Below are 23,790 nucleotides of genomic sequence, written 5' to 3' on the forward strand. Positions count from 1 at the left end.
TTCCCTCCCTCCCTCCGTCCCTTCCTTCCTTCCTCCTTCCTTCCTTCCTTCGTTCCTTCTTTCCTTCCTTTTTTTCTTTTCTTTTTTTTCTTTTTTGAGACGGAGTTTCCCTCTGTCACCTAGGCTGGAGTGAAGTGGGGTGATCTTGGCTCACTGCAACCTCTGCCCCCGGGTTCAAATGATTCTCCTGCCTCAGCCTCCTAAGCAGCAGGGATTATAGGTGCCTGCCACCACGCCCGGCTAATTTTTGTGTTTTTAGTAGAGACGGGGTTTCACCATGTTGAACAGACTGGTTTCAAATTCCTGACCTCAGGAAATCCGCCTACCTTGGCCTCCCAAAGGGCTGGGATTACAGGTGTGAGCCACTGCACCCGGCCTCTTGCTGTCATTTCTTTGGATGCATTTATTCTTCTCTGGTAACAAGGTACCCTTGAAGATTATTATTCATAGTTTAAAATTAACTAATACAGGTCGGGTACAGTGGCTCATGCCTGTAATCTCTGCTTTGGGAGGCTGAGGCAGGAAGATCGCTTAAGGCCAGGAGTTTGAGATCAGCCTGGGCAATGTAATGAGACCCTGTTGCTACAAAAAAATAAAAATAAAAGAGTTAGGGTGGGTGCGGTGGCTCACGCCTGTAATCCTAGCACTTTGGGAGACTGAGTCAGGTTTATCACCTGAGGTCAGGAGTTCAAGACCAGCCTGACCAATATGTAGAAACCCTACCTCTACTAAAAATACAAAAATTAGCAAAGTGTGGTGGCGTGCGCCTGTAGTCCCAGTTACTTGGGAGGCTGAGACAGGAGAACTGCTTGAACCCGGGAGACGGAGGTTGCAGTGAGCCAAGATCATGCCATTGCACTTCAACCTGGGCAACAGAGTTAGACTCACTTAAAAAAAAAAAAAAAACAAAAAACATTGGGAGGCCAAGGCGGGCAGATCATGAGTTTAAGAGATCGAGACCATCCTGGCCAACATGATGAAACCCTGTCTCTACTAAAAATACAAAAATTATCTGGACGTGGTGGTGGACGCCTGTAGTCCCAGCTACTCAGGATGCTGAGGCAGGAGAAGTGCTTGAACCCAGGAGGTGGAGGTTGCAGTGAGCCGAGGTCGCGCCACTGCATTCCAGCCTGGCGACAGAGCAAGACTCCGTCTCAAAAATAAGTTAATTAATTAATTAATTAATTGGGTGTAGTAGTGTGTGCCTGTAGTCCCAGCTACTGAGGAAGCTAAGGTGGGAGGATCATTTGAGCTCAGGAGTTTCAGACTGCAGGGAAGTATGATCTTGCCCCTGCACTCCAGCCTGGGCAACAGAACAAGACACTGTCTCTTAAAAAAAAAAAAAAAATTAACTAATACAGATCCCACCATAACAATCATTCACTTATAGGCCGGGCGCGGTGGCTCAAGCCTGTAATCCCAGCACTTTGGGAGGCCGAGACGGACAGATCACGAGGTCAGGAGATCGAGACCATCCTGGCTAACACGGTGAAACCCCGTCTCTACTAAAAAAATACAAAAAACTAGCCAGGCGAGGTGGTGGGCGCCTGTAGTCCCAGCTACTCGGGAGGCTGAGGCAGGAGAATGGCGTAAACCCGGGAGGCGGAGCTTGCAGTGAGCTGAAATCCGGCCACTGCGCTCCAGCCTGGGCAACAGAGCGAGGCTCCGTCTCAAAAAAAAAAAAAAAAAAAAAATTCATTTATTGCTGTGTAACAAATTGCCCCCAAACTTAAAAGCTTAAAACAACAAGCATTTATTTCATATTTCTGTGGGCCAGGAATTTGGGAGTGGCTTGGCTGGGTGGTTCTGGCTTGGGGACTCTCCAGAAGTTGCAATGAAGATGTCAGCTGGGGCTAGCCATCTGACAGGTTGAACCGGGGCTGGAGCATTCGCTTGCAAGGTGGCTTACCCACACCTGGCAAGGTGGTGCTGGTTATAGGCAAGAGGCCACTGTTCCTGTCTTGGTGGGCCTCTCCCAGGATTGCTTAACAACATGGGGACTGTCTTGCCCTAGAGCAATCCAAGAGAGCGAGCAAGCCAGGCAGAAGCTGTTCTTTTTATGACCTAGTCTCGAAGTCCCATAGCATCACTTGTCACATTCTATAAAGCAGAATTAAGTCTGTCATACAGTCAAAGGGAGGGTAATGGTTGGGCATGGTGGCTCATGCCTGTAATCCCAGCACTTTCGGAGGCCGAGGCGGATGGATCACTTCAGGAGTTCAAGACCAGCCTGGCCAACATGTTGAAACTCTGTCTCTACTAAAAATACAAAAATTAGCCCTGGGCATGGTGGTGCATGCCTGTAATCCCAGCTACTGGGAAGCTGAGGCAGGAGAAGCTGAAGCTTGAACCCAGGAGGTGGCGGTTTCAGTGAGCTGAGACCCCACCACTGCACTCCTGCCTGTACCACAGAGTGAGACTCCCTCTCAAAAAAAAAAAAGGTGGGAGGGGAATTAGGCACCACCTTTTGAAAGGATGAGGAAACATCCAAAGCCCATGTGCAGGATTTTCCTCATTCATTCCTCCCTCTGACCCACAGATGTTTGTTGGATCTCCAGTATATGCCAGGTAGTCCAGACATAGAGATGAGTAAGATAAATAAGGCTTGATCTCAGCCCTCAAGAAGCTTATAGTGCAGGTAGACTAATAGCTCCGGTTTGGGTAGTGTTTTCCAGCTTAATGAGCACTTTCACTTCACGGTCTCATTTAACCTTCCCAGACCCCTGTGTGATCACCAGAGCTGGGTACATCCCTATTTTCTATCTCCTCTGGGTTTTAGACAATGAGGGCTTTTCTTATGTTGATATACCTTACATGGTAGAAGTTGACTTTGATCCCAGCGATTTTTGCCTGTAAATCCCTTGCACTTTGTTCCTACCCCAGGCTGTGTTCCTTGTGGCTGCTTTGTCATCCCCTGTGCTGCAGATGAGGAAGCTGAGGCTGCAGTTACTGAACAGCTCTTGACACTTTAATTCCTGGATTTTTTTCACCATACTGAGCTGCCCTCAGGGATGGACTCTCCTAAGTGCTCCATTGACAATGGCTGTCATGTTTCTTCTTGCAGAAAGCTCTGGGTGTGCGGCAGTACCATGTGGCCTCAGTCCTGTGCCAACGAGCCAAGGTGGCGATGAGCCACTTTGAGCCCAACGAGTACATCCACTATGACCTGCTAGAGAAGAATATTAACATTGTTCGCAAACGGTAAGGCTGCACATGGGAGGCGGTGACTACTCAAGCACACTGTGTCTGCTGCCTGCCCCTGTCAGGTAGCGAAGAGGTGTTTGGTGAAGGATGGTTGGTGATGGTGGCAGGGCCAAGGTATTCAGGGTGCAAAGGTTTCTGCTGAGGAAAGGCATTCCACATCAGTGGTGTAACTTCTGCCCTCTCTGCCAAGGGCTAATCTGTGTTATCGAGAACCCTCTAGATGTGAACCATAGCCAGGTCTCAGGGACACTTTGGTGCTATAACCTGAACCTCCCAACCTTTTCAGGGCAGGCTGCTGACCCTCAGCCTGCCCTCTGGAAGCCACCAGGGCCAGTGCGTGGAGAATCATCTATTTCCTCTTCAGTGCACAGGCACAGAGGAGAGCTGAGGTCTGAGACCCAGAAGATAAACTAAGATGGGACCTTTTTTATTTTTTTGAGGCAGTCTCTCCCTGTTGCCCAGACTGGAGTGCAGTGGTGCGATCTTGGCTTACTGCAACCTCTGCCTCCCAGGTTGGAATGATTCTTGTGCCTCAGCTTCCTGAGTAGCTGCAATTATAGACACCTGCCACCACACCCGGCTAATTTTTGTATTTTTAGTAGAGATGGGGTTTTGCCATGTTCCCAGGCTGGTCTCAAATTCCTGAGCTCAAGCAATCTGCCCGCCTCGGCCTCCCAAAGTCCTGGGATTATAGACGTAAGCCACTGCACCTGGTGTATTTTATTTTATTTTATTTTACTATTTTATGTTTTATGTTATTTTATTTTTTGAGACAGAGTCTCACTCTGGTCCAGGCTAGAGTACAGTGGTGCAATCTTGGCTCACTGCAACCTCTGCCTCCCAGGTTCCAGCAATTTTCATGCCTCAGCCTCCCGAGTAGCTGGGACTACAGGGACGCACCACCATACCTGGCTAATTTTTTGTACTTTTGTAGAGATAGGGTTTCATCATGTTGGCCAGGCTGGTCTCAAACTCCTGACCTCAGGTGATCCACCTGCCTCAGCTTCCCAAAGTGGTGGGATTACAAGTGTGAGCCACTGCACCCAGCTGGGACTTTTTTTTTTTTTTTGAGACAGGGTCTCACTCTTTTGCCCACACTGGAGTGTGGTGGCATGATCACAGCTCACTGCAACCTCAACCTCCTGGTTTTGAGTGATCCTCCCACCTCAGCCTCCTGAGTACCCGGGACCACAGGTGTGAGCCACCATGCTCACCTAGTTTTTTTATTTTTTTGTCAAGATGGGATATCGCCATATTGCCACTGATCTCAAATTCCTGGGCTCAAACTGTTCTCTCACTGTGGCCTCCCAAAGTGCTGGGATTACAGGCGTGAGCCATGGTGCCTGGCCTAAGGTGAGATCTTGAGCATGTCTTTTTTCTGGGCCTCATTTTTCTCACTTGGTAAAATGGCAGTCAGCTCTACCCTGCAGTCCTGTGTGCCAGGTCCTGGGCTAGATGCTGCCACCAAAAGGATGAATAAGGTACCACAGAGGATGAGGAGTCGGGGCTGGCAATGCACACCAGCCCACACTCCCACACTCCCACCTTGCTCTTCATCAGCCGTGAAGGAGAGCTGTCATAGAGGTTTGCTTTGATTGATTGGAACTTGAACAACTGCAGAGAGGGCTGTGCCCTTGCCTGCCTGGTGGCTTCTTTGATACTGACAGTGGTGATCCTGGGAGAGAACAAATCTGAGTTTACCCATTGGGCAGCTGAGGCTCAGCTGGAGAAGGAAGCTGCCACAGCCACATGGTGCATGAGTGGTGGTGTCTTGTCTTTGTATCCCCCAGTGCTCTAACCACTACCCCATACTCCCTTTCTCATGCCACTTTGCTTTCTATCTACTGGTATCCCCACTTCAGTTTTAAGAGTAGGGACTTCCTTAATCTGGATCTCCAACAGCCTCCAACACAGCATCATCTAATTATAGTAAAAGACCTATTCATTGTTTGTCAAGGATGGCTGTGACGGAAGAACCCACTTCGTTGTCCAGTCTGGCCTAGGTACTTGACACATATTATTTCTGTTCTCAACAACCCCTGTGGGTTGTTACTCTCCATCTCTGCCCCCCACCATTTTGTAGGTAACAAAATTGAAGGTCAGACTGGGGAAATACCCTAAGGCCATACCTGTATTGAATGACTGACCCCACACTCAAGCCTGTGTCTCTCTCACTCCATTGCCTCCCAGGGCTTGTTCTTGTGGGTTTCTTCTGGGCTCCATGTTAGAATCACCTAGGAAGCTTTAAAAATGATGGACACCTGAGCCCCACTCCCAGCAATTCTGATTCAAGCAGTCTAGGCATTGCTATTCAAAATGTGGTATATGGGCCAGCAGCATTGGCATCACCTAGGAGCTTGTTAGAATTCCAGCATCTTAGACCCCACTTCAGACCCACTGAATCAGAACCAGCCATTTGACAGGATCACCAGGGGACTTGTGTGCCCGTCAAAACGTGAGAAGTACTGGCCGGTTCCCCAGCAGGTCCCAGAGTGCAGTCAGGACGAAGAACCACGGTCCCCGTCAATATAGGACCTTGTATTTATTCTTGGAGCTTTCAGACCGCTGCTCAGTGGAAAAGTGATAGATTTTTCTTTAGTCTGTAAAACACTTCCACCTTGCTTTCATTTGGTGTGAAGGAGAGCTGTCATAGAGATTTGCTTTGTTGTTGTTTTTGTTGGTTTTTGTTTTAGACTGAGTCTCACTCTGTCACCCACACTGGAGTGCAGTCGCATAATCTCGGCTCACTGCAACCTCCACCTCCTGGACTCAGGCGATTGTCCTGCCTCAGCCTCCCGAGTAGCTGGGCTTACAGGTGTGCGTCCCCATGCCCAGCTAATTTTTGTATTTTTAGTAAAGATGGGGTTTCACCATGTTGACCAGGCTGGTCTTGAACTCCTGACTTCAGGTGATCCACCTGCCTCGGCCTCCCAAAGTGCTGAGATTATAGGCGTGAGCCACTGCGCCTGGCATTTTTTTTGTTGTTTTGAGACAGAGTCTTACTCTGTCACCCCCAGGCTGGAGTGCAGTCGCGTGATCTCAGCTCACTGCAAACTCCGTCTCCTGGGTTCATGCCATTCTCCTGCCTCAGCCTCCCGAGTAAGGAGTAGCTAGGACTACAGGCACCTGCCACCACGCCTGGCTAATTTTTTGCATTTTTAGTAGAGACGGGGTTTCACTGTGTTAGCCAAGATGGTCTCGATCTCCTGACCTCGTGATTCGTCCACCTCGGCCTCCCAAAGTGCTGGGATTACAGGCATGAGCCACCGTGCCCGGCCCTTTTTTGTTTTTTTAATTTATTAAAAAAAAAAAAATTTAGAAGATGGGGTTGCCCAAGCTGGTCTTGAACTCCTGGGCGCAAGTGATCCTCCTGCCTTTGGCCTCCCAAAGTGTTGGGATTACAGGCCTGAGCCACTGTGCCCAGCAAGAGGTTCGCTTTGCGATAACTTGACAGAAGAATATTATTCACCATTTAGTTTTTGCATTAAACAATTAATAACAACAACAAAATACTCTTTAAGGCACTGGGAGTTTTTTAGGTTTTAATTTTATCATTAAAATCGACAACTACAACGTTTTTCCTTTGCTTATTTTTTTTCCAACCTTGCTTAATCAGAAAAGTCCAATAACTTTTTTTTTCATTTTCGTTTTTTTTTTTTTAAGTCCAATAACTTTTAACATTTTCCAGATTAGTACAGATGAGGATTGTTCTCTGTTTTCTTTTTTTTGTTCGTTTGAAATGAAGTCTTGCTGTATTGCCCAGGCTGGACTGCAGTGGTGTGATCTCGGCTCAGTGCAACCTCTGCCTCCCGGGTTCAAGTGATTCTCCTGCTTCAGCCTCCCGAGTAGCTGGGATTGCAGGCCCCTGCCACCATGTCTGGCTGATTTTTGTATTTTTAGTAGAAACGGGGTTTCACCATGTTAGCCAGGATGGTTTCAATCTCCTGACCTTGTGATCCACCTGCCTCAGCCTCCCAAAGTGCTGGGATGACAGGTGTGAACCACCACGCCCGGCCTGTTCTCTGTTTTCATTGTTGCCACAGAGCAGGTCTCAACAAGGTGGAGGGTGGTCAATTTTGTCCCCTAGGGCCCATTTGGTGATGTCTAGAGATGTTTTTGGTTGTCATAACTTGGCTGGGGTTGGAGCTTACTGTTACCCAATGGGTAACCAGGAATACTACCAAGCATCCTGCAGCACACAGGGCAGCCCCATGACAAAAGAATCCTCCGGCCCAGACAGCTTCACGGTGCCCTGGCTGCGAAACCCTGACACAGAGAAAGAGGGCAGAGGTGAGGCTATGCTAAAAAGAATTATATTCTAGCCGGGCGTGGTGGCCCACGCCTGTAATCCCAGCACTTTGGGAAGCTGAGGCAGGTGGATCATTTGAGGCCAGGAGTTTGAGACCAGCCTTGCCAACATGGTGAAACCCCGTGTCTACTAAAAATACAAAAAAATTAGTCGGGCATGGTGGCGAGCGCCTGTAATCCCAGCTACTCGGCAGGCTGAGGCAGGAGAATCACTTGAACCCAGGAGGTGGATGTTGCAGTGAGCTGAGACCACGCCACAGCACTCCAGCCAGAGTGGTGTCTCTGGTGACAGAGGAAGAGACTCTGGCTCAAAAAATAAAAATAGAAAAAACAAATTCTAAGAATTTTTTAGAAGGCCAGGGGACTTGCTGGGGGACTCTTCTTCTACTTTGTGTCGCTGACAGAAGGAGTCTAAGTGTGTTCTTGAGAACTGGATCTGTTCATCTGGAGAGCAGAGGGACAGATGGACATGAAGACCCATTTTGTCATCCTTAGTTAATCCTCAGGGACATTCAGTGATGAACCCATCCTAAAACTTCAGCATCATTGAGCTTTTTAATATAGCTTCAATCATTTGCTTCCAAGGTCTTGGGTTTTTAAGCCCATGTGCTATTTGTTGTCTCCCTCGGGGCCCAGAAGGAGGGGCTGTGCTGCCTGCAGTGAGTCATTGCCTGTACACCAGTTTTGGCGGTGCCGCCGCAATCGGCGCAGGCCGTACCTCAGGCTAGTGCTATTTTTATTCGTAGAGATGCTCAGAATCACCAGTCGGTCTGCTGTTGCCAGCAGATCCAGCACCTTAGGGATTTTTTTTTTTTTTTTTTGAGGTAGGGTCTTGCTCTGTTACCCAGGCTGGAGTGCAGTGGTTCGATATGGCTCACTGCAGCCTTGACCTTCTGGGGTCAATCCATTCACCCACCTCAGCCTTCGAAGTATCTGGGACTATAGGCACATGCCACCATGCCTGGCTTCTTTTTATATTTTTTGTAGAGGTGGAGTTTTGCCATGTTGCCCAGGCTAGTCTCAAACTCCTGGATTCAAGTGATCCGTCCGCCTCGGCCTCCCAAAGTGCTACGATGCTGGTCGTGAGCCACCACACCCAGCCGGAAACTCTTACTTTGAAGAGGTTGGGTAAACTTGGGGGTGAGGGACTGGAACCTAGCTTGCAGAAGGAAGTTTCTCTGCCTTCTCAGCATGCATATTGATGATAACAATAACGATAAATGAGAAAGGACGAGGCGGCTCACACCTGTAATTCCAGCTCTTCGGGAAGATCACTTGAGCCTAGGAGTTCAAGACCAGCCTGGTCAATATAATGAGAGCCCATTTCTACTAAAACAAAATAAATAAATAAATAAAATTAGCCAGTGTGGTGGTACGTGCCTGTAATCCCAGTTACTCAGAGGCTGAGGTGGGAGGATCGCTTGAGCCTGAAAGGTTTAGGCTGCAGTGAGCTACAATTGTGCCACTACACTCCAGCCTGGGTGACAGAGCAAGACCTTGTCTCAAAATAATAATAATAATGAAAATGGAACATTTCACCATGTGCCGGCCTGGTTCCAGGTTCCAGGTGTGGAGAGACCATGTAGATTAGTGTCAGGAGCACAGCTGTAGGGCCACACTGCTGCCTCCTCGTGGTCCAGCTGTGCCCCTCGCTGACTTCGCGGTCTGGAGCAAAGCTACTCTGTCTGTGCTGCAGCTTCCTCATCTGTGCTGTGAGGATAAAATGAGTTTTATACATGAAAATGCTTAGGATAATGCTGAGCTGAGAGTAAATTCTATGATAACGCTGGTCTCTAGTGACAGAAAGCCCATCGGTGGCAAAGGGGTGGGAGGGAGTTACCAACGGTTGGGGAAACTTGAAGGAGAGATGGATATGGTCCGTATCTTGATTGTGGTGCTGGTTTTTACAGGTGTATACAGTGTCAAAACTTAGCAAATTGTGTACCTTAAATATGCAGTTCATTATATGCCAATTATACCTCAATCAAGTGGTTTAAAAATGAAGCGCTATGGAAGTGCAAGCTGTTATCTCATCCCAGCGCAAGCCCTGGACTTTAGAGATGGGCTGGCTGAGCTCACGGATGACAGCAGTTTCTTATCTTGTTAAATAGCGGCTTCAGTAATAGGTCAGGTTTGAGCTTTTTTGTTTGTTTTTATTAGAGACAGCATCTCGCTCTATTGCTCAAGCTGGAGTGCAGTGGTGTGATCATGGCTCACTGCTGCCTTGATCTCCTGGGCTTAAGTGATCCTCCCGCCTCAGCCTCCTGCGTAGCTGGGACTACAAGCACGCATCACCCCGCCTGGCTCCTTTTTTTTTTTGAGACAGAGTCTTGCTTTGTCGCCCAGGCTGGAGTGCAGTGGCGTGATCTCGGCTCACTGCAAGCTCCACCTCCCGGGTTCACACCATTCTCCTGCCTCAGCCTCCCAAGTAGCTGGGACTACAGGCGCCCGCCACCACACCTGGCTATTTTTTTGTATTTTTAGTAGAGACGGGGTTTTACTGTGTTAGCCAGGATGGTCTCAATCTCCTGACCTCGTGATCCACCCACCTCGGCCTCCCAAAGTGCTGGGATTACAGGCGTGAGCCACCGCGCCTAGCCTCATTCTATTTTTTATAGAGATGAGGTATCACTCTGTTGCCCAGGCTGATCTTGAACTGGCCTCAAGTGATCCTCCTGCTTTGGTCTCCCAAAGTGCTAAGATTACAGGCATGAGCCACCACACCAGGCCCCAGGTCAGGGTTAAACTCAGAGTTTCTGACTCCCAGTCTGAAACTTTTTTCTGGGCCTCAAACAATAGGACAGAGACTGTTGGGTGTGGGTCAAACTCTGCTCCTCCCTAGGAAGGAAGTCTCAAGCTTGGCCTAGGCTTTGAGAATTCTGGGGGGCAGAGCGTGAGGTCCGACAGGGGCTGTTGTGGCAGGCAGGGTGGCTGATTTGTTGTGTGGGTGCAGCCAGGAGTCAGCGGGAACGTTGAGCCTGGTAGGGAGAGTGGACCTGCACTGAGCTCAGTCAAGACAGGTGGGAGGCTTGGCGGGAGAATACGGTTGAGTCCTGATAGGACTGGACCCCAGGGCAGGTTTGGATTGCCATTTGGGCTCTGAAGAGGAGCGGGGGGTAGAGTCTCCGGGGAAATGGGGTCTAGGAAGAGGAGGAGCAATGAGAGGCTGGTGGCAGTGACCGGGTCTCTGTTCTTGAAAACTGACAGATTACTCCTGTCTATGTCCAGAGCTAATGGGCAAAGCTTTAGTGTCATAGTTGGGTAGCCAGGCATCCCAGGCCTGAGGTGTGGAGGGTTGGGGATGGTGGACAGGGGGGACAGGTAAAGGGGATGCTGGTCCTGATTCCCTGCGCCTTAGTGGGGCTGAGGGCACAGAGGGAAGTAGCGAAATATATCTGTGAACTTGGTCACTCTGCTGAGCCTATTTCTTCTTGGTTTGTTAAATGGCAAGAATGATGAGATATGCATGTTACGGGGACTTAGTAGATAATAGCAGTTACTATGCTGGGAAAGCCAGGATCCTTTGAAAAGAACCAGCGCTGCCCTCCTGTGATGTCCTTCACTTACTCATCAAGTAATTGTGGAGCACCTAACAAGTGCCAGGTGCTGCAGGAGGTGAGGAGGTGGCGCACTGAGCAGGACCCAGCAGTCCCCACCCAAGTGGAACGTGAGGTCCTGAGTTCAGGCTCCCTGACCCTGGCCACTGTTGAGGTTGCCACGTGGACCGAGAGCGAGAGGCAGGGCGGGAGGAGGCCGTGCGGCGGCACCAGGTCACCCTTTGCTCTTCTCCCACCAGGTTGAACCGGCCGCTGACCCTCTCGGAGAAGATCGTGTATGGACACCTGGATGACCCCGCCGGCCAGGAAATCGAGCGGGGCAAGTCGTACCTGCGGCTGCGGCCGGACCGTGTGGCCATGCAGGATGCGACGGCCCAGATGGCCATGCTGCAGTTCATCAGCAGTGGGCTGCCCAAGGTGGCCGTGCCGTCCACCATCCACTGTGACCATCTGATTGAGGCCCAGCTCGGGGGCGAGAAAGACCTGCGCCGGGCCAAGGTGAGTGGAAGGTAGCCTTGGGGGCAGGCAAGTGGGCAAGACTGGGCGAGAGGCCTCACTCTCACGCTGGAGCAAACCAGGGCATTGCCTGCGCATTCTCACAGTTCTTTGGATTGGTCTGCTTTTAAAACTTGAGTTTACTTTTTACTCTTTCTAAAACTACCACTTGCTCATTGTGTTAAAAAATACAGAGGAAGCCCAAAGAAAGTAAAAATCATCCTTGACTTTCCCACACTACAGGTCCTTTTTCTGTCCTGTTGGAAGATGATTGAATCCTGCCAGGTGCTCTGGAAGGGGCCCTGTCTGCCTGAGCCGTGCGGGGCGCATCTTAGCACAGTTTGCCAGCATCCCATCTGCACCCACTCCCGCTCTCCTCTGACCCTCCGAGGACCCTGTCCGGGAAGTAGGCCTGCTAGGGTCACTATTTGTACATTTGAGGCGGCAGTGGCACCATACTTGAGTTCTGTAACTACATGAGGGCACGATTAGGGCTCAGCGCTGATCTTGGCTCCCACTCTGGTGCTCTCTCACTGAGGAACCTCCTTTGGGGACCGTTCTTCTGTGAGTTTCGCTTAACTACATGGGGGTGGCTGTATGCCACGCCGAAGGCTTTTCCCTACCCTTCTATGAAATCGAGTTCCTGCTCCTTCCCCCAGGCTCAGCTTGTGGGAGTCTACTCTTTGTGGCAGCCTACTCTTGGCAACAGCAGGCCACTCTCTCCCAGCTCTGGGCCTCTGCACTCTCCAACCCCTGCAGTGGGAGTGAACCCCCTCACGGGGAGGGGCGTTGGCAGGAGCTGAATGCTGGCAGAGCTGCGGCCTGTGGGCATACGATTGAAAGTGCTCTGGCTCCCGGGGTCACCATGGCTCAAAGCCTCCCAGACCCATGGGAAACACTCAGGGCGGCGCTCTCACTCAGGCCCTCTCTTCTACCCTGGCCCCCTGGTATGTATCCTGGCTCCACAGTGGCTCTTTCCACTCAGCTGAAAGGACAGTCCTGCCTGCCGGCTGGCGGTTTCCACATTAGCAGCAACACTGGTGGGGGTAATGTTACAGGAGCTCCCACAGTGCCGGGAGCTGCACATGGCCAGGAACGTGGGTCCTCTTCAGCCCTGGGGACAGCTCCCATAGCAGGGCCACTGCCTTCAGGGGCTGGCCCTCTGCTTGCTTTATGGGCTCAGAGTCAACCTTCTGGAGATGAGATTCACGGTCATAGGATTCAGAGCTCATTCCCTCATGCATTCAACAAATTGAACATTCTTCATGTGCCAGGCACTGGGCTAGGTACTGAGGTTCAGTGTGTTCAAGTCAGGCAGGGGCCCTGCCTTCAGGGATCTGCTTGGAGGGGTGGATGCTAAACAGTGGCCGAGGTAGGTAACTGCAGATCTGGGTATGTGTTAGGAAGGGAAAGTGCAGGACTTGGTCAGTGTAAAAAAGAGGTCTAATTTAGATGTTGGGGGAAAGAGATAGCTTCTTTGAGGATGTGACAGATAACCTGAGGACTGAACATATGAGTTGCATTGACTGGAGCAAGAACATGCTAGAAAGAACAGCATTTGCAAAGGCCCTGGGGCAGGAAGGAACTTGATGCTTTTGTGGCAGTGAGAGGGGGACTGTAGTGCAGGAGCTTTCTGCGTTTGGAAGAGCGGGTGGTGTGAGGTGGGGAGGGGCAGCCAGGGACTTGAGGGCTCTTGGAAGGGCTGTGGTCACCATCCTCAGAGTCCTAGAATGGTTTAAGCAGGGAAAGAGTATGGTCTCTTTTTTTTGAGACAGAGTCTTGCTCTACCCCCAGATTGGAGTGCAGTGACGCAATCTCGGCTCACTGCAGTCTCAGCTCACTATAACCTCTGCCTCCTGGGTTCAAGCGATTCTCATGCCTTAGCTTCCCGAGTACCTGGAATTACAGGCACCCACCACCATACCCAGCTAATTTTCATATTTTTAGTAGAGACAGGGTTTCACCATGTTGGCCAGGCTGGTTTCAAACTCCTGACCTCAGGTGATCCAACCACCTCGGCCTACCAAAGTGCTGGGATTACAGGTGTGAGCCACCACACCTGGCCTAGAATATGGTCATCTTTGCATGTATTTGTAAAGTGTCCCTCTGGCTAGGGCTCAGAGAGGCAGTGACCTGTTTAAGGTAACAGAACCAGAGAGGGATCCAGGCTGAGTCCAGGCCGAGACTCTGGCACCAGTCTGGGGTCCTCCCACACCCCTTCCTCACACTCAGCACAGACGTATAGGCACATGTGCCCAGACACAACCACAGCCTCCTGTCCTGGATACCAATTTCATAAGTGACTGATTTGTAAATGAAAAAGCCAGTGTATTAATTATTAATTGGAAAGAGACTGCTCTGGAAACCCACGTTCTTTGCCATTCTCTTATCTGGGGGAGCCCAGTGGGCCTTCAGAGGACGCACACTGGTCTGGAGTTTCAGGGAAGGGGTGTGTGGTTTGAGTGTATCTTATCAAGGGTCTGAGGGCGCTGGCTGGGGTCCCTTCTCAGAAGCATGGCTCTCCCATGCCAGAGGCTGGCAGGTCCCATTTCCTAGTTCCGCCTTTGAGGCTCGGTAGAGTCCACTAGAGTCCCACCCTTTTGTCACTGGGGTCAGTCTCACTTGTCCAGGGACCTCCCATGTCTTCCAGATTAATCCTGGCCTCACATCTGCCGTGCAGTGGGCCCTTCCTGTCCCCCAAGGAAGCTTCCTTCGGATTACAGGCAAGATGGCTACAGCCCGTGTCATCATTTCCTTTTGCTGAAACCTCCTTTTCAGAACAGTGGTCCATTCGACAGCCTTCCATTTGGGCCCATCAAACACATTAGCAAGAATTCAGCACTTCTGACAGCCAGACCCCAGTCCAGGGGGCTCGCTCAGGTGTTGCCTAAGTCTGGGATCTCCAGCAAGTTATTTCAAAAAAAGCCTCGGAGGTTTTTGTTTTGTTTTGTTTTGTTTTGTTTTTTTTGTTTGTGAGACAGAGTCTCACTCTGTCGCCCCAGGCTGGAGTGCAGTGGCGAGATCTCGGCTCACTGCAAGCTCCGCCTCCCGGGTTGACATTATTCTGCTGCCTCAGCCTCCCGAGTAGCTGGGACTACAGGCGCCCACCACTATGCCCAGCTAATTTTTTTTTTTTTTTGGAGACAGAGGTCTTGCTCTGTCGCCCAGGCCTGGAGTGCAGTGGCCGGATCTCAGCTCACTGCAAGCTCCGCCCCTCCCGGGTTTATGGCCATTTCCTGCCTCAGCCTCCCGAAGTAGCTGGGGAACCAGCAGGCGACCTGCCACCTCGCCCGGACTAGTTTTTTGTATTTTTTAGTAAGAGACGGGGTTTTCAAGCTGGGTTAAGCCAGGATGGTCTCGATCTCCTGACTCGTGATACCGCCAATCCTCGGCCTCCCCAAAAGTGGCTCGGGATTAGGCAGGCTTGAGCCACCCGCGCCCCCGGCAAGTTATTTCTGCATTTTTTAGTAGAGACGCGGGGTTTACACTGGTGTTAGCCCCAGGATGGTCCGATCTCCTGACCTCGTGATCCGCCTGCCTCGGAATTCCCAGAGTGCTGGGATTACAGGCATGAGCCACCGCGCCTGGCCTGTTTTGTTTTTTTGAGACAAGGTTTTGCCCTGTCACTCAGGCGGGAGTATAGTGGTGCAATCTCGGCTCATTGCAGCCTTTTAACTCCTGGGCTCAAGTGATCCTCCTGCCTCAGCCCCCAGGTAGCTGGGACCACAGGTGCACGGCTAATGTTTATTTATTTTATTTTTATTTTTATTTTTTGAGACAGAGTCTCGCTGTCTCCTAGGCTGGAGTGCAGTGGCACGATCTTGGCTCACTGCACCCTTTGTCTCCCAGGTTCAACCAATTCTCATGCCTCAGCCTCCCAAGTAATTGGAATTACAGGTGTGCGCTATCACACCCGGCTAATTTTTGTATTTTTAGTAGAGAGAGGGTTTTGCCATGTTGCCCAGGCTGGTCTTGAACTCCTGACCTCAAGTGATCTACCTGCCTCAGCCTCCCAAAGTGTTGGGATTACAGGCGTGAGCCACCATGCCCGGCCACCGTGCCTAGGCCAGGGCCTGCCTCTGCACTGCTGGCCTCAGCTGGGGACTTGAGTGCCACAGGGACTCTTGGCAATTATTTAGACCAGTCCCTTCTCCAGATAAGGAAACTGCGACCCAGACCAGGGCAGGGACTTGTTCCAGACCCACCACCCTGGCCAGGTGTCACAGAACTGGGGCTCCATCTCTGCTCCCCTGTCTTTCTCTCTGGCACTGCTAGTGGAGACTGGGCCAACATCTAAGCTCTTTGAAATTATTTTTAGAAGGTCTCTAAGAGAGGGCCTGTCTCCAGTGCCAGCATTTCAGAGTCAGAAGGGAGGCTAGTGGGGTGGGGAGGGATTGGTGAGGGTCACCTGGACACAAACCATGTTGCTAACACCCGATTATTGATTTGTTTCAATAGGACATCAATCAGGAAGTTTATAATTTCCTGGCAACTGCAGGTGCCAAATATGGCGTGGGCTTCTGGAAGCCTGGATCTGGAATCATTCACCAGGTAAAGCTGGGCTCAGCCTGCTGTCCCAAGAGCCCAAGCCAGAGAGTATGTTCCAGGCCTATGGGGGCAGGGGGTTCGAGGCCCAGGGGGGCTGAGGGGAACTGGATGACATCTCCATCAGTTCTTATGGTCTTCCTTCTTTGTTTTGAAACTGATTTTCATTATGTCATTATACGTTCTCATTTTCTGGGTGAGAAGTTAAAATAATCCCTCCTAACCACCCAGGTAACCAGCATGTTAAGTGCGACATGTTTCTTTCCACATTGTCTTCTGGGCTTGTATTCAAGCATCTGTATACCCATAAACTCTCATACAGAACATGGTATTATTTTGTTTTTTTTCACAAGTGTCACCCCTTGTGGCATGCATCGCTGACATTTGATGAACCCATACAGTGTGTCAGGTACTAGGCTGAGCACTTGAAAGAAAGATATTCGCCATGCCCTGTGAGGTAGGTGCTTTTACTATCCACACCCTACAGAGGAGGCAGCTGAGGCACAGAGGGACAGCTAGCTGGCTAACTGTGGAGCCAGGACCTGTGGGCAGGAGGGCTGGCCTGGAGCTAGTGCCCCATGTCACTGTGCTGCTCTGCCACCTTCCTCACCCCCAGAGCTCTTTCTGCTTCTGCACGTGGTGCGCTCCTCGGATTCTTTTTGGCTCCCTCATGGTGTTCTGTAGGGTGGAGGTACTATAGGTCATGTGGCCGTGTCAGCCAGGGACTCTGCTGAGGTGTCCCAAGGATGGGTCTTCTTTTGGTGGACAGTTTCATCTCTGGAAGTACAAGTGTGAACATGTATATCCTGGGGAGGCAGGTGCTTCCCTTTCTTCCAAGGGCACTGTTACAGACCACTGACCTGGTTTGTGTTCATTTACATCCACCCTGGATGTATGAAACCTGCCTCTTCGCACCTTTGCAAAGTGACCCTTCCCCCCACCTCATCGCAGACCTCACTGTCCGGGCCTCCTCAGGGTGTGCTGAGCAGGCTGTAATCTGACCCCGCATGGGCCCCCAGCACTGCCCTGCTCTGAAACCAGAGCCAGCAGGGGATCACTTCTCTGCCCTGCCCAACCGTCACTCTTGCCAGGAAGGGGCTACCTGGGAATGGCCATTTGCAGCGGCCTGTGGGGACTAGAAAGCCCCTCTCTGCAGCAGGGTTAGGGAGTCAGGCAGACCCAGCCTTGGCTTTCTGTTAGGAAGGGCGCTGCAATGCAGGTGTCTCCCTTTCTACTTCAGTACAAATGCCCAGACCTTTTTTTTTCTTTTTTTTTTTGAGACGGAGTCTCGCTCTGTCGCCCAGGCTGGAGTGCAGTGGCCGGATCTCGGCTCACTGCAAGCTCCGCCTCCCGGGTTTACGCCATTCTCCTGCCTCAGCCTCCCGAGTAGCTGGGACTACAGGCGCCCGCCACCTCGCCCAGCTAGTTTTTTGTGTTTTTTAGTAGAGATGGGGTTTCACTGTGTTAGCCAGGATGGTCTCGATCTCCTGACCTCGTGATCCGCCCGTCTCGGACTCCCAAAGTGCTGGGATTACAGGCTTGAGCCACCGCGCCCGGCCGCCCAGACCTTTATGGCAGCTCCTGGGCCAAAGTTTGGAGCCATGAGTGATGGCAGCTCACACCTGCCACCGGCTAGCTAAGTATACAGCCTCATGTGTTTGTTTCTTTAAAAAGAAAATGCCCAGGGGCCATGGGAGTCCTTTGCAGCTTTACTTTTCTTCCCGCCTTGATGTCATGTCATCAGCAGCCTCAGTCCACTAGGTCCAACCCAAACCTGAACCCCTTTCCCTCCGAGGAGTGCTCTGGCCCTGCGTGGCCCGCAGACCTTCCTCCACGTCACAGTTTTCTGGTTCCTCTGTGGAGCCTCCCCGGCCCTTCCCGTGCCTGGCACAGTGGCTTCCAGTGGGATCCTCTGTGGGATCTCTTCACATTATGTTCCCAGCATGTGCCAAGTGCTTTCTGCACTGGATCTTGTGCTCTGTGGTGACAGGGACTGTGGCTTACTTATTCCTCTCTAGCTCTGGGTTTGGGACCAGGTCAGTACAGAATAGGTCCTTAATGTACATGTGTGTTGTGTGGATGCATGGCTGAATTTCCAGGTGTAGTTCTAGGCATTAGTCCTTCTTCCCAGCCACAGACTGGGGAGCTCACTGTCACGGCCAGCGTCATTGTGACACCTTCTGCAGTCCTCATGTCTGCCTGACCTCTCCCCCGGATGTGGACCACATGTGTCTACACGGTGTAGACGCCCCGAATTCTGTGTGCCCAGCCTTCATGGATGCGGCTTTTACAACGTTGAGGCTCTTTAGGGATGTACTAGTCTTAAATCCTTGTGCATGGCAGCAGCAGTTCTTCGCAGCCAGGCCTTCCCTCTGCATCCCCAAGAGACAAGACCCTTTGCACCTTAGAGTCTGCTGGGCAGATCTTGGCCTGAGGCAGAGGCCCTGGGGTTTCTGTAAGATGTCTGGGAGCACTGGTGGGTCCTGAGAGTTCACAGAGCCTCTCAGACCTCTCATCTTATGTGTTCTTCCCCACATCCATGGGTGGGGCACTAACTCCATCTGACAGATGAGCGGCAGAACCTCAGGTGAAGGCTTTTGCTGCAAAACAATAAATAAAAATGTCGCCTCCCCCAGGCACTATTCTATGCCTCATGGACAGGATCTCATCCAGTCATCAGTGATGCAATGATGTGAGCACGATTGTTAGCTATTTTTTGATAGGGAAGCTGAGCTCGGAGAGGTGAAGTGACTTGTCCAAGGTCCCACAACGTGGTGGGGCCAGACCTCAGACCCCCGCACAGGATGCCTGGCTCGGCTTGCCCGGCAGTGTCCTGCAGCTTCAGGGCGCTGGTGCCTCAGAGGTGCCTGGGTGCCTGGGCCACACTCGGGTGTTGACCCTATACCTCTGCTGCCTTTCTTATCAAATGTTTTGGGGGAAGTGCTCCCCCCAGCTGGGAGGAGCGCCTCAGTGAAGGGAGTACTGTGAAATGGGACAGGTGATGAGACAGGGTGGCGTTGTCCCTTGAGCAAGTCACAGGGGTTCTCAGAGCCACCTCTAGATGCTGAAGTGGACGAGGCATCACCTATTCTTTTCAGTTGAGGAAAAATTAATAGCTTTGTGTACCCATTGGGGCCCCAGGACTTCTTCCTCAGGGATCTTGTGGGGCTGGAGCCAGCTCCTGGAAGAATCGCTCACCCCGATGAGAAGCCAGGTGGGGACTCTCCACACCCAGGATGAGGCCAGGCCTGGGCCCATCACAGGACAGTTTCTCTGGTTCTTGTCACATCCTGGGGTCATGGTGGTGTGGGTGTTTGGTTACTATGCTACAAATGAGGAAACTGAGGCATGGGGCAGCATTCAAAGGCCCAAGCCATATAGCAGGAACTATCAGAGCTACTCAAGAGCCCAGGCCGCCTGTCTCCCAAGGCTCTGACTCTTCTTGGCCACCCTGGAGACCGTCTGGATTAAACGGGGCTGCTTCCACCAGTTCTATCCTGGGAGAGTGGCTGGCCGTGGTTGGGAGGCCCAGGGTCAATGGGGCCATTTTGTAGACCCCTTTTGGGCCTCATCTCCATACTTGGCTGAGGGTTTCTAAATATTAACATCTTGGATTATTTTTCAGATTATTCTGGAAAACTATGCATACCCTGGGGTTCTTCTGATTGGCACTGACTCCCACACCCCCAATGGTGGCGGCCTGGGGGGCATCTGCATTGGAGTTGGGGGTGCCGATGCTGTGGATGTCATGGCTGGGATCCCCTGGGAGCTGAAGTGTCCCAAGGTGAGGGTGGGGAGGGACTCATTCTGGGCTGGCTTCGGGGCGGTGGTTGGTGGGGATGAACAGGAGACGATGGGACCCAGGAGGAAAAAGGGAACAAGTCAAACTCGAATCTTCTGGGAGGGAGGCAGAGACCAGTAAGCAGCAATGGGAATGGCAGCAGGCCCATCCTGACTTTGTGGCTGGCACAGGCACACAGGGCCTCTGACAGCCGCCTCACCCCATCCTGTCCAGGTGATTGGCGTGAAGCTGACAGGCTCCCTCTCTGGTTGGACCTCACCCAAAGATGTGATCCTGAAGGTGGCAGGCATCCTCACGGTGAAAGGTGGCACAGGTGCCATCGTGGAATACCACGGGCCTGGTGTAGACTCCATCTCCTGCACTGGTGAGGAAGGCGGCCAGGCGGCGTGGCCCCTACCCTGTGCTGGGCCTCATGGGTCTCCAGTTGGGAGTAGAAGCAATGAATGGCCTTCCCTTGAGAATCTGTCTCTTCCGTTTGGGGACCTGGGATAGACAGAGGTAGAAGGAAAATTGGAGACAGCATTAGAGGTTGTCTAGTCCACACCCTCATTAAACAGATGAAGAGACTGAGACCCCCATCAAGGCTGCCAGTGACTTCCTGTGGCTACACACAGGAACCAAGTCAGCTTCTGCGACTGGGCCCAGGCCATAGCACTAGGCCACCTTGGGTGATCTAGACGAATCCAGAGAGGACAGAGGCAGTGGTGGGAATGGGCAGAGCGAGGGCTTCATTCATGAAGCAGCCGCAGGCACACATTCTCCCTTGACTGAAGTTCGAGCTTCACGCACTTCCCTTGGATTAGAGATTGGTGCCTGTCAGCCTCCAAGACCAGGTAGGAGCCGGCTGCTCCCTGCCTGTCACTCCTGGTGACCTGGCCTCGATGCCTGGCCCTCAGAAATCCAGGGAGACTTGCAACAGTCCAGATGTCCCAGCTGCTTGCCTGGGCTCCCTGGCAGCCCTGCAGAACTCTGGTTCCCCTGCAGTGATGGGCTCACTCCCACCATGGGACTGCTCAGCCGGGAAGTTGGTAATAGGCCCCTACCTCCGTCCTAGTGGCTCCTGAGGCAGGGGGCCTGGTAGCAGCTGGGGTACCTGTGAGCCCCACCAGTTCTGTGACGCTTTGTGGTCCAGACAGTGTGTATCATTTCAGTTTTGTTTTTGTTTTTCGGGACAGAGTCTCACTCTGTCACCCAGGCTGGAATGCAGTGGTACAATCTCGGCTCACTGCAATCTCCACCTCCTGGGTTCAAGCGATTCTCTGGTCTCAGCCTCCTGAGTAGCTGGGATTACAGGTGTGTACCATGATGCCCAGCTAATTTTTTTGTATTTTTTTGTTTTGTTTTGTTTCAAGCTGGAGTCTTGCTGTGTCGCCAGGCTGGAGTGCAGTGGCGCGATCTCGGCTCACTGCAACCTCCGCCTCCCAGGTTCAAGCGATTCTCCTGCCTCAGCCTCCCAAGTAGCTGGGACTACAGGTGCATGCTGCCACACCCTGCTGATTTTTGTATTTTTAGTAGAGACGGGGTTTTACCATGTTGGCTAGGATGGTCTCGATCTCTTGACCTCGTGATCTGCCCACCTTGGCCTCCCAAAGTGCTGGGATTACAGATGTGAGCCACCTCGCCCAGCCTGTATTTTCTTTTTTTTTTTTTAAGTAGAGATGGGGTTTCACCGTGTTGACCAGGCTGGTCTCAAACTCCTGACCTCAGGTGATCCTCCCACCTCGGCCTCCATCGCTGGAAAACTTGAGACACAGAAAAATGTCTCCACCATGGTATGGCTGAAGGAGGGTGGGCCACCAGGCAGAGAGACGGAGACCCGAATGCCAGCATCTTCATGTGCTTTATGGCATGACCTTGAATCTCTCTGAGCCAGTTCCTCCCTTGCCAAAAAGAATAGCAACTGGGCAGTGTCTGGCCAGGTCAGCCTTCAGTACGTGGTGTCTGTTTGGTCTCTTGAGCGACAGGCTCCAAACTTGCAGCGCAGTGTGTGGGGGCTGAATCTTCACCTGAGTCCTCTTCACTCTACCCAGCAGCCACCCTGAGCTGGGGCCCTGAGCTCTGGTCCCCATGGCCTCCCCCCTCACTGGCCCAGGTTTTTGCCCAGGGCCTCAAGGAATGAGTCGGCCCGCTATCACCACATCTCTCTCAGCGGGGAGAAGCGATGCAGCTCCCTGGTGTGAAGATGCGGGTGGCCGCGTAGCAGGTGCATGGGACCATGGCCTGACCACCAGCCAATGCCCAGAGCTCTTTTGCTCCACAGGCATGGCGACAATCTGCAACATGGGCGCAGAAATTGGGGCCACCACTTCCGTGTTCCCTTACAACCAGCGGATGAAGAAGTACCTGAGCAAGACCGGCCGAGCAGGTGAGCTGGCGGGGGCAGGCCCGTGTGGGTGAGGCAGGCCCGTGTGGGTGGGACAGTCACATGCCTGCTCCTCCCCAAGACAGAGCTATGCCTTTGCCTGTAGGGCAGGGGCCCTTAACCCAGTGTCTCCAGACAGGCGCCTTGAGGCTCTGAGAAAGCCCTGAAAAGGTGCGATATGTTTCTGAGTGTCTGGAGCTCTCTCCAGCTTCTCAAAGGGCCTTGGTGTCTGAGTTCAAGATAGCCCCATCTCAGGATGGGAATTTCATTTTCCCTGGAAGATGGCTGAATGCCCGCCCTTCTCGGGCTGGTCCCTGCTGTCCACTACAGGAAGCTCCGGAAATTACAGGGATCACTTCTGTTGATAATTCCTGACCTAACGGGAACATCTGGAAGGAGAACCACCTTCCCAGCCTCCCCTGACAACTTCCTGAGGCTCTAGCTTGGCTTCTTTGGAGCTCAGAGGGCACTAGCACCTGTGAAGGGTGGTGCGTGGGGGGAGTGAACGAGGAGCCAGAGACCAGGGCCCATGGGGAGAGCCATAAGCACGTGGAATCCTTGGAAGGTCCTTCCCTTTCCTTAATGAGTGACTGCTGCTTCAAAACCCAGCTCTTCACTTCTAGGACACCCTCCCCGGCTCTGAACCTTCACTGGTGCTCCTCCTCTGTGTCTCCGTGTCCCTGATAGCTCCTGCACTAGGGTGTGAGCTCTGTAAGGGCAGGGACAGCAGCCTTGGTTTCTTCATTGGCCTAGTCAGCGCCCCCGGGCCTGGTGTTTGGCAGGTGTTGCGGTGGGTGGTGAGTGAACGCTCAAGAACAGTTTCTGTTTCGCGTGCTCCATCCCCGTCCCTTGTTGATTTCAGACATTGCCAATCTAGCTGATGAATTCAAGGATCACCTGGTGCCTGACCCTGGCTGCCATTATGACCAACTAATTGAAGTTAACCTCAGTGAGGTGAGGAGACAATTGGGTTTAAGAAGTTTCTTAGAGTAGGGGGGAGCAGGGCGGGTCCTGCCCGAATACTGAGGGCCGGGCGGTGGTTCACACCTGTAATCCCAGCACTTTGGGAGGCCAAGGCATGTGGATCAGTTGAGGTCAGCAGTTCCAGAACAACCTGTCCAATGTGGTGAAACCCTGTCTCTACTAAAAAAAAAAAAAAATAGAAAAATTAGCTGGGCGTAGTGCCATGTGCCTGTAATCCCAGCTATTCAGGAGGCTGAGGCAGGAGAATCGCTTGAACTCGGGACACAGAGGTTGCAGTCTGCTGAGATTGCACAACTGCACTCCAGCCTGGGTGACAGAGCGACACTGTCCCAAAAAAAAAAAAGATTCCAAAAGCAACATTGAATGGGAGATAATGAACTTAGGAAGACGACAGCCTTGATTCATTCCATTCCTCTGCTGTCTCCTAGCTGTGTGACCTCGAGCACAGCATGTCACTTCTGAGCTTCAGGTCCTTCATCTCTGCAGAGCAGAGCTGAGCCCAGGCTTGCAGGGCTGGAGGGAGCCCAGGAACG

General features: G+C 52.0%; 1 protein-coding gene across 1 annotated transcript in view; it reads left to right on the forward strand.

The window, feature by feature from the left end:
* ACO2 (aconitase 2) overlaps positions 1-23,790 on the forward strand; it is a 67,553-nt gene that overhangs the window by 35,669 nt on the left and 8,094 nt on the right. Inside the window, exons 2-8 of the mRNA XM_017870242.1 lie at positions 3,065-3,201; positions 11,309-11,567; positions 16,023-16,115; positions 19,735-19,893; positions 20,125-20,275; positions 22,172-22,276; positions 23,136-23,227. Of these exons, the coding sequence (XP_017725731.1) occupies positions 3,065-3,201; positions 11,309-11,567; positions 16,023-16,115; positions 19,735-19,893; positions 20,125-20,275; positions 22,172-22,276; positions 23,136-23,227 (996 nt within the window). The remainder of the gene's footprint in view (positions 1-3,064; positions 3,202-11,308; positions 11,568-16,022; positions 16,116-19,734; positions 19,894-20,124; positions 20,276-22,171; positions 22,277-23,135; positions 23,228-23,790) is intronic.

This window comes from Rhinopithecus bieti, unplaced genomic scaffold, assembly GCF_001698545.2.
Source record: "Rhinopithecus bieti isolate Rb0 unplaced genomic scaffold, ASM169854v2 scaffold_4967, whole genome shotgun sequence".
NCBI classification, from domain to species: domain Eukaryota; kingdom Metazoa; phylum Chordata; class Mammalia; order Primates; family Cercopithecidae; genus Rhinopithecus; species Rhinopithecus bieti.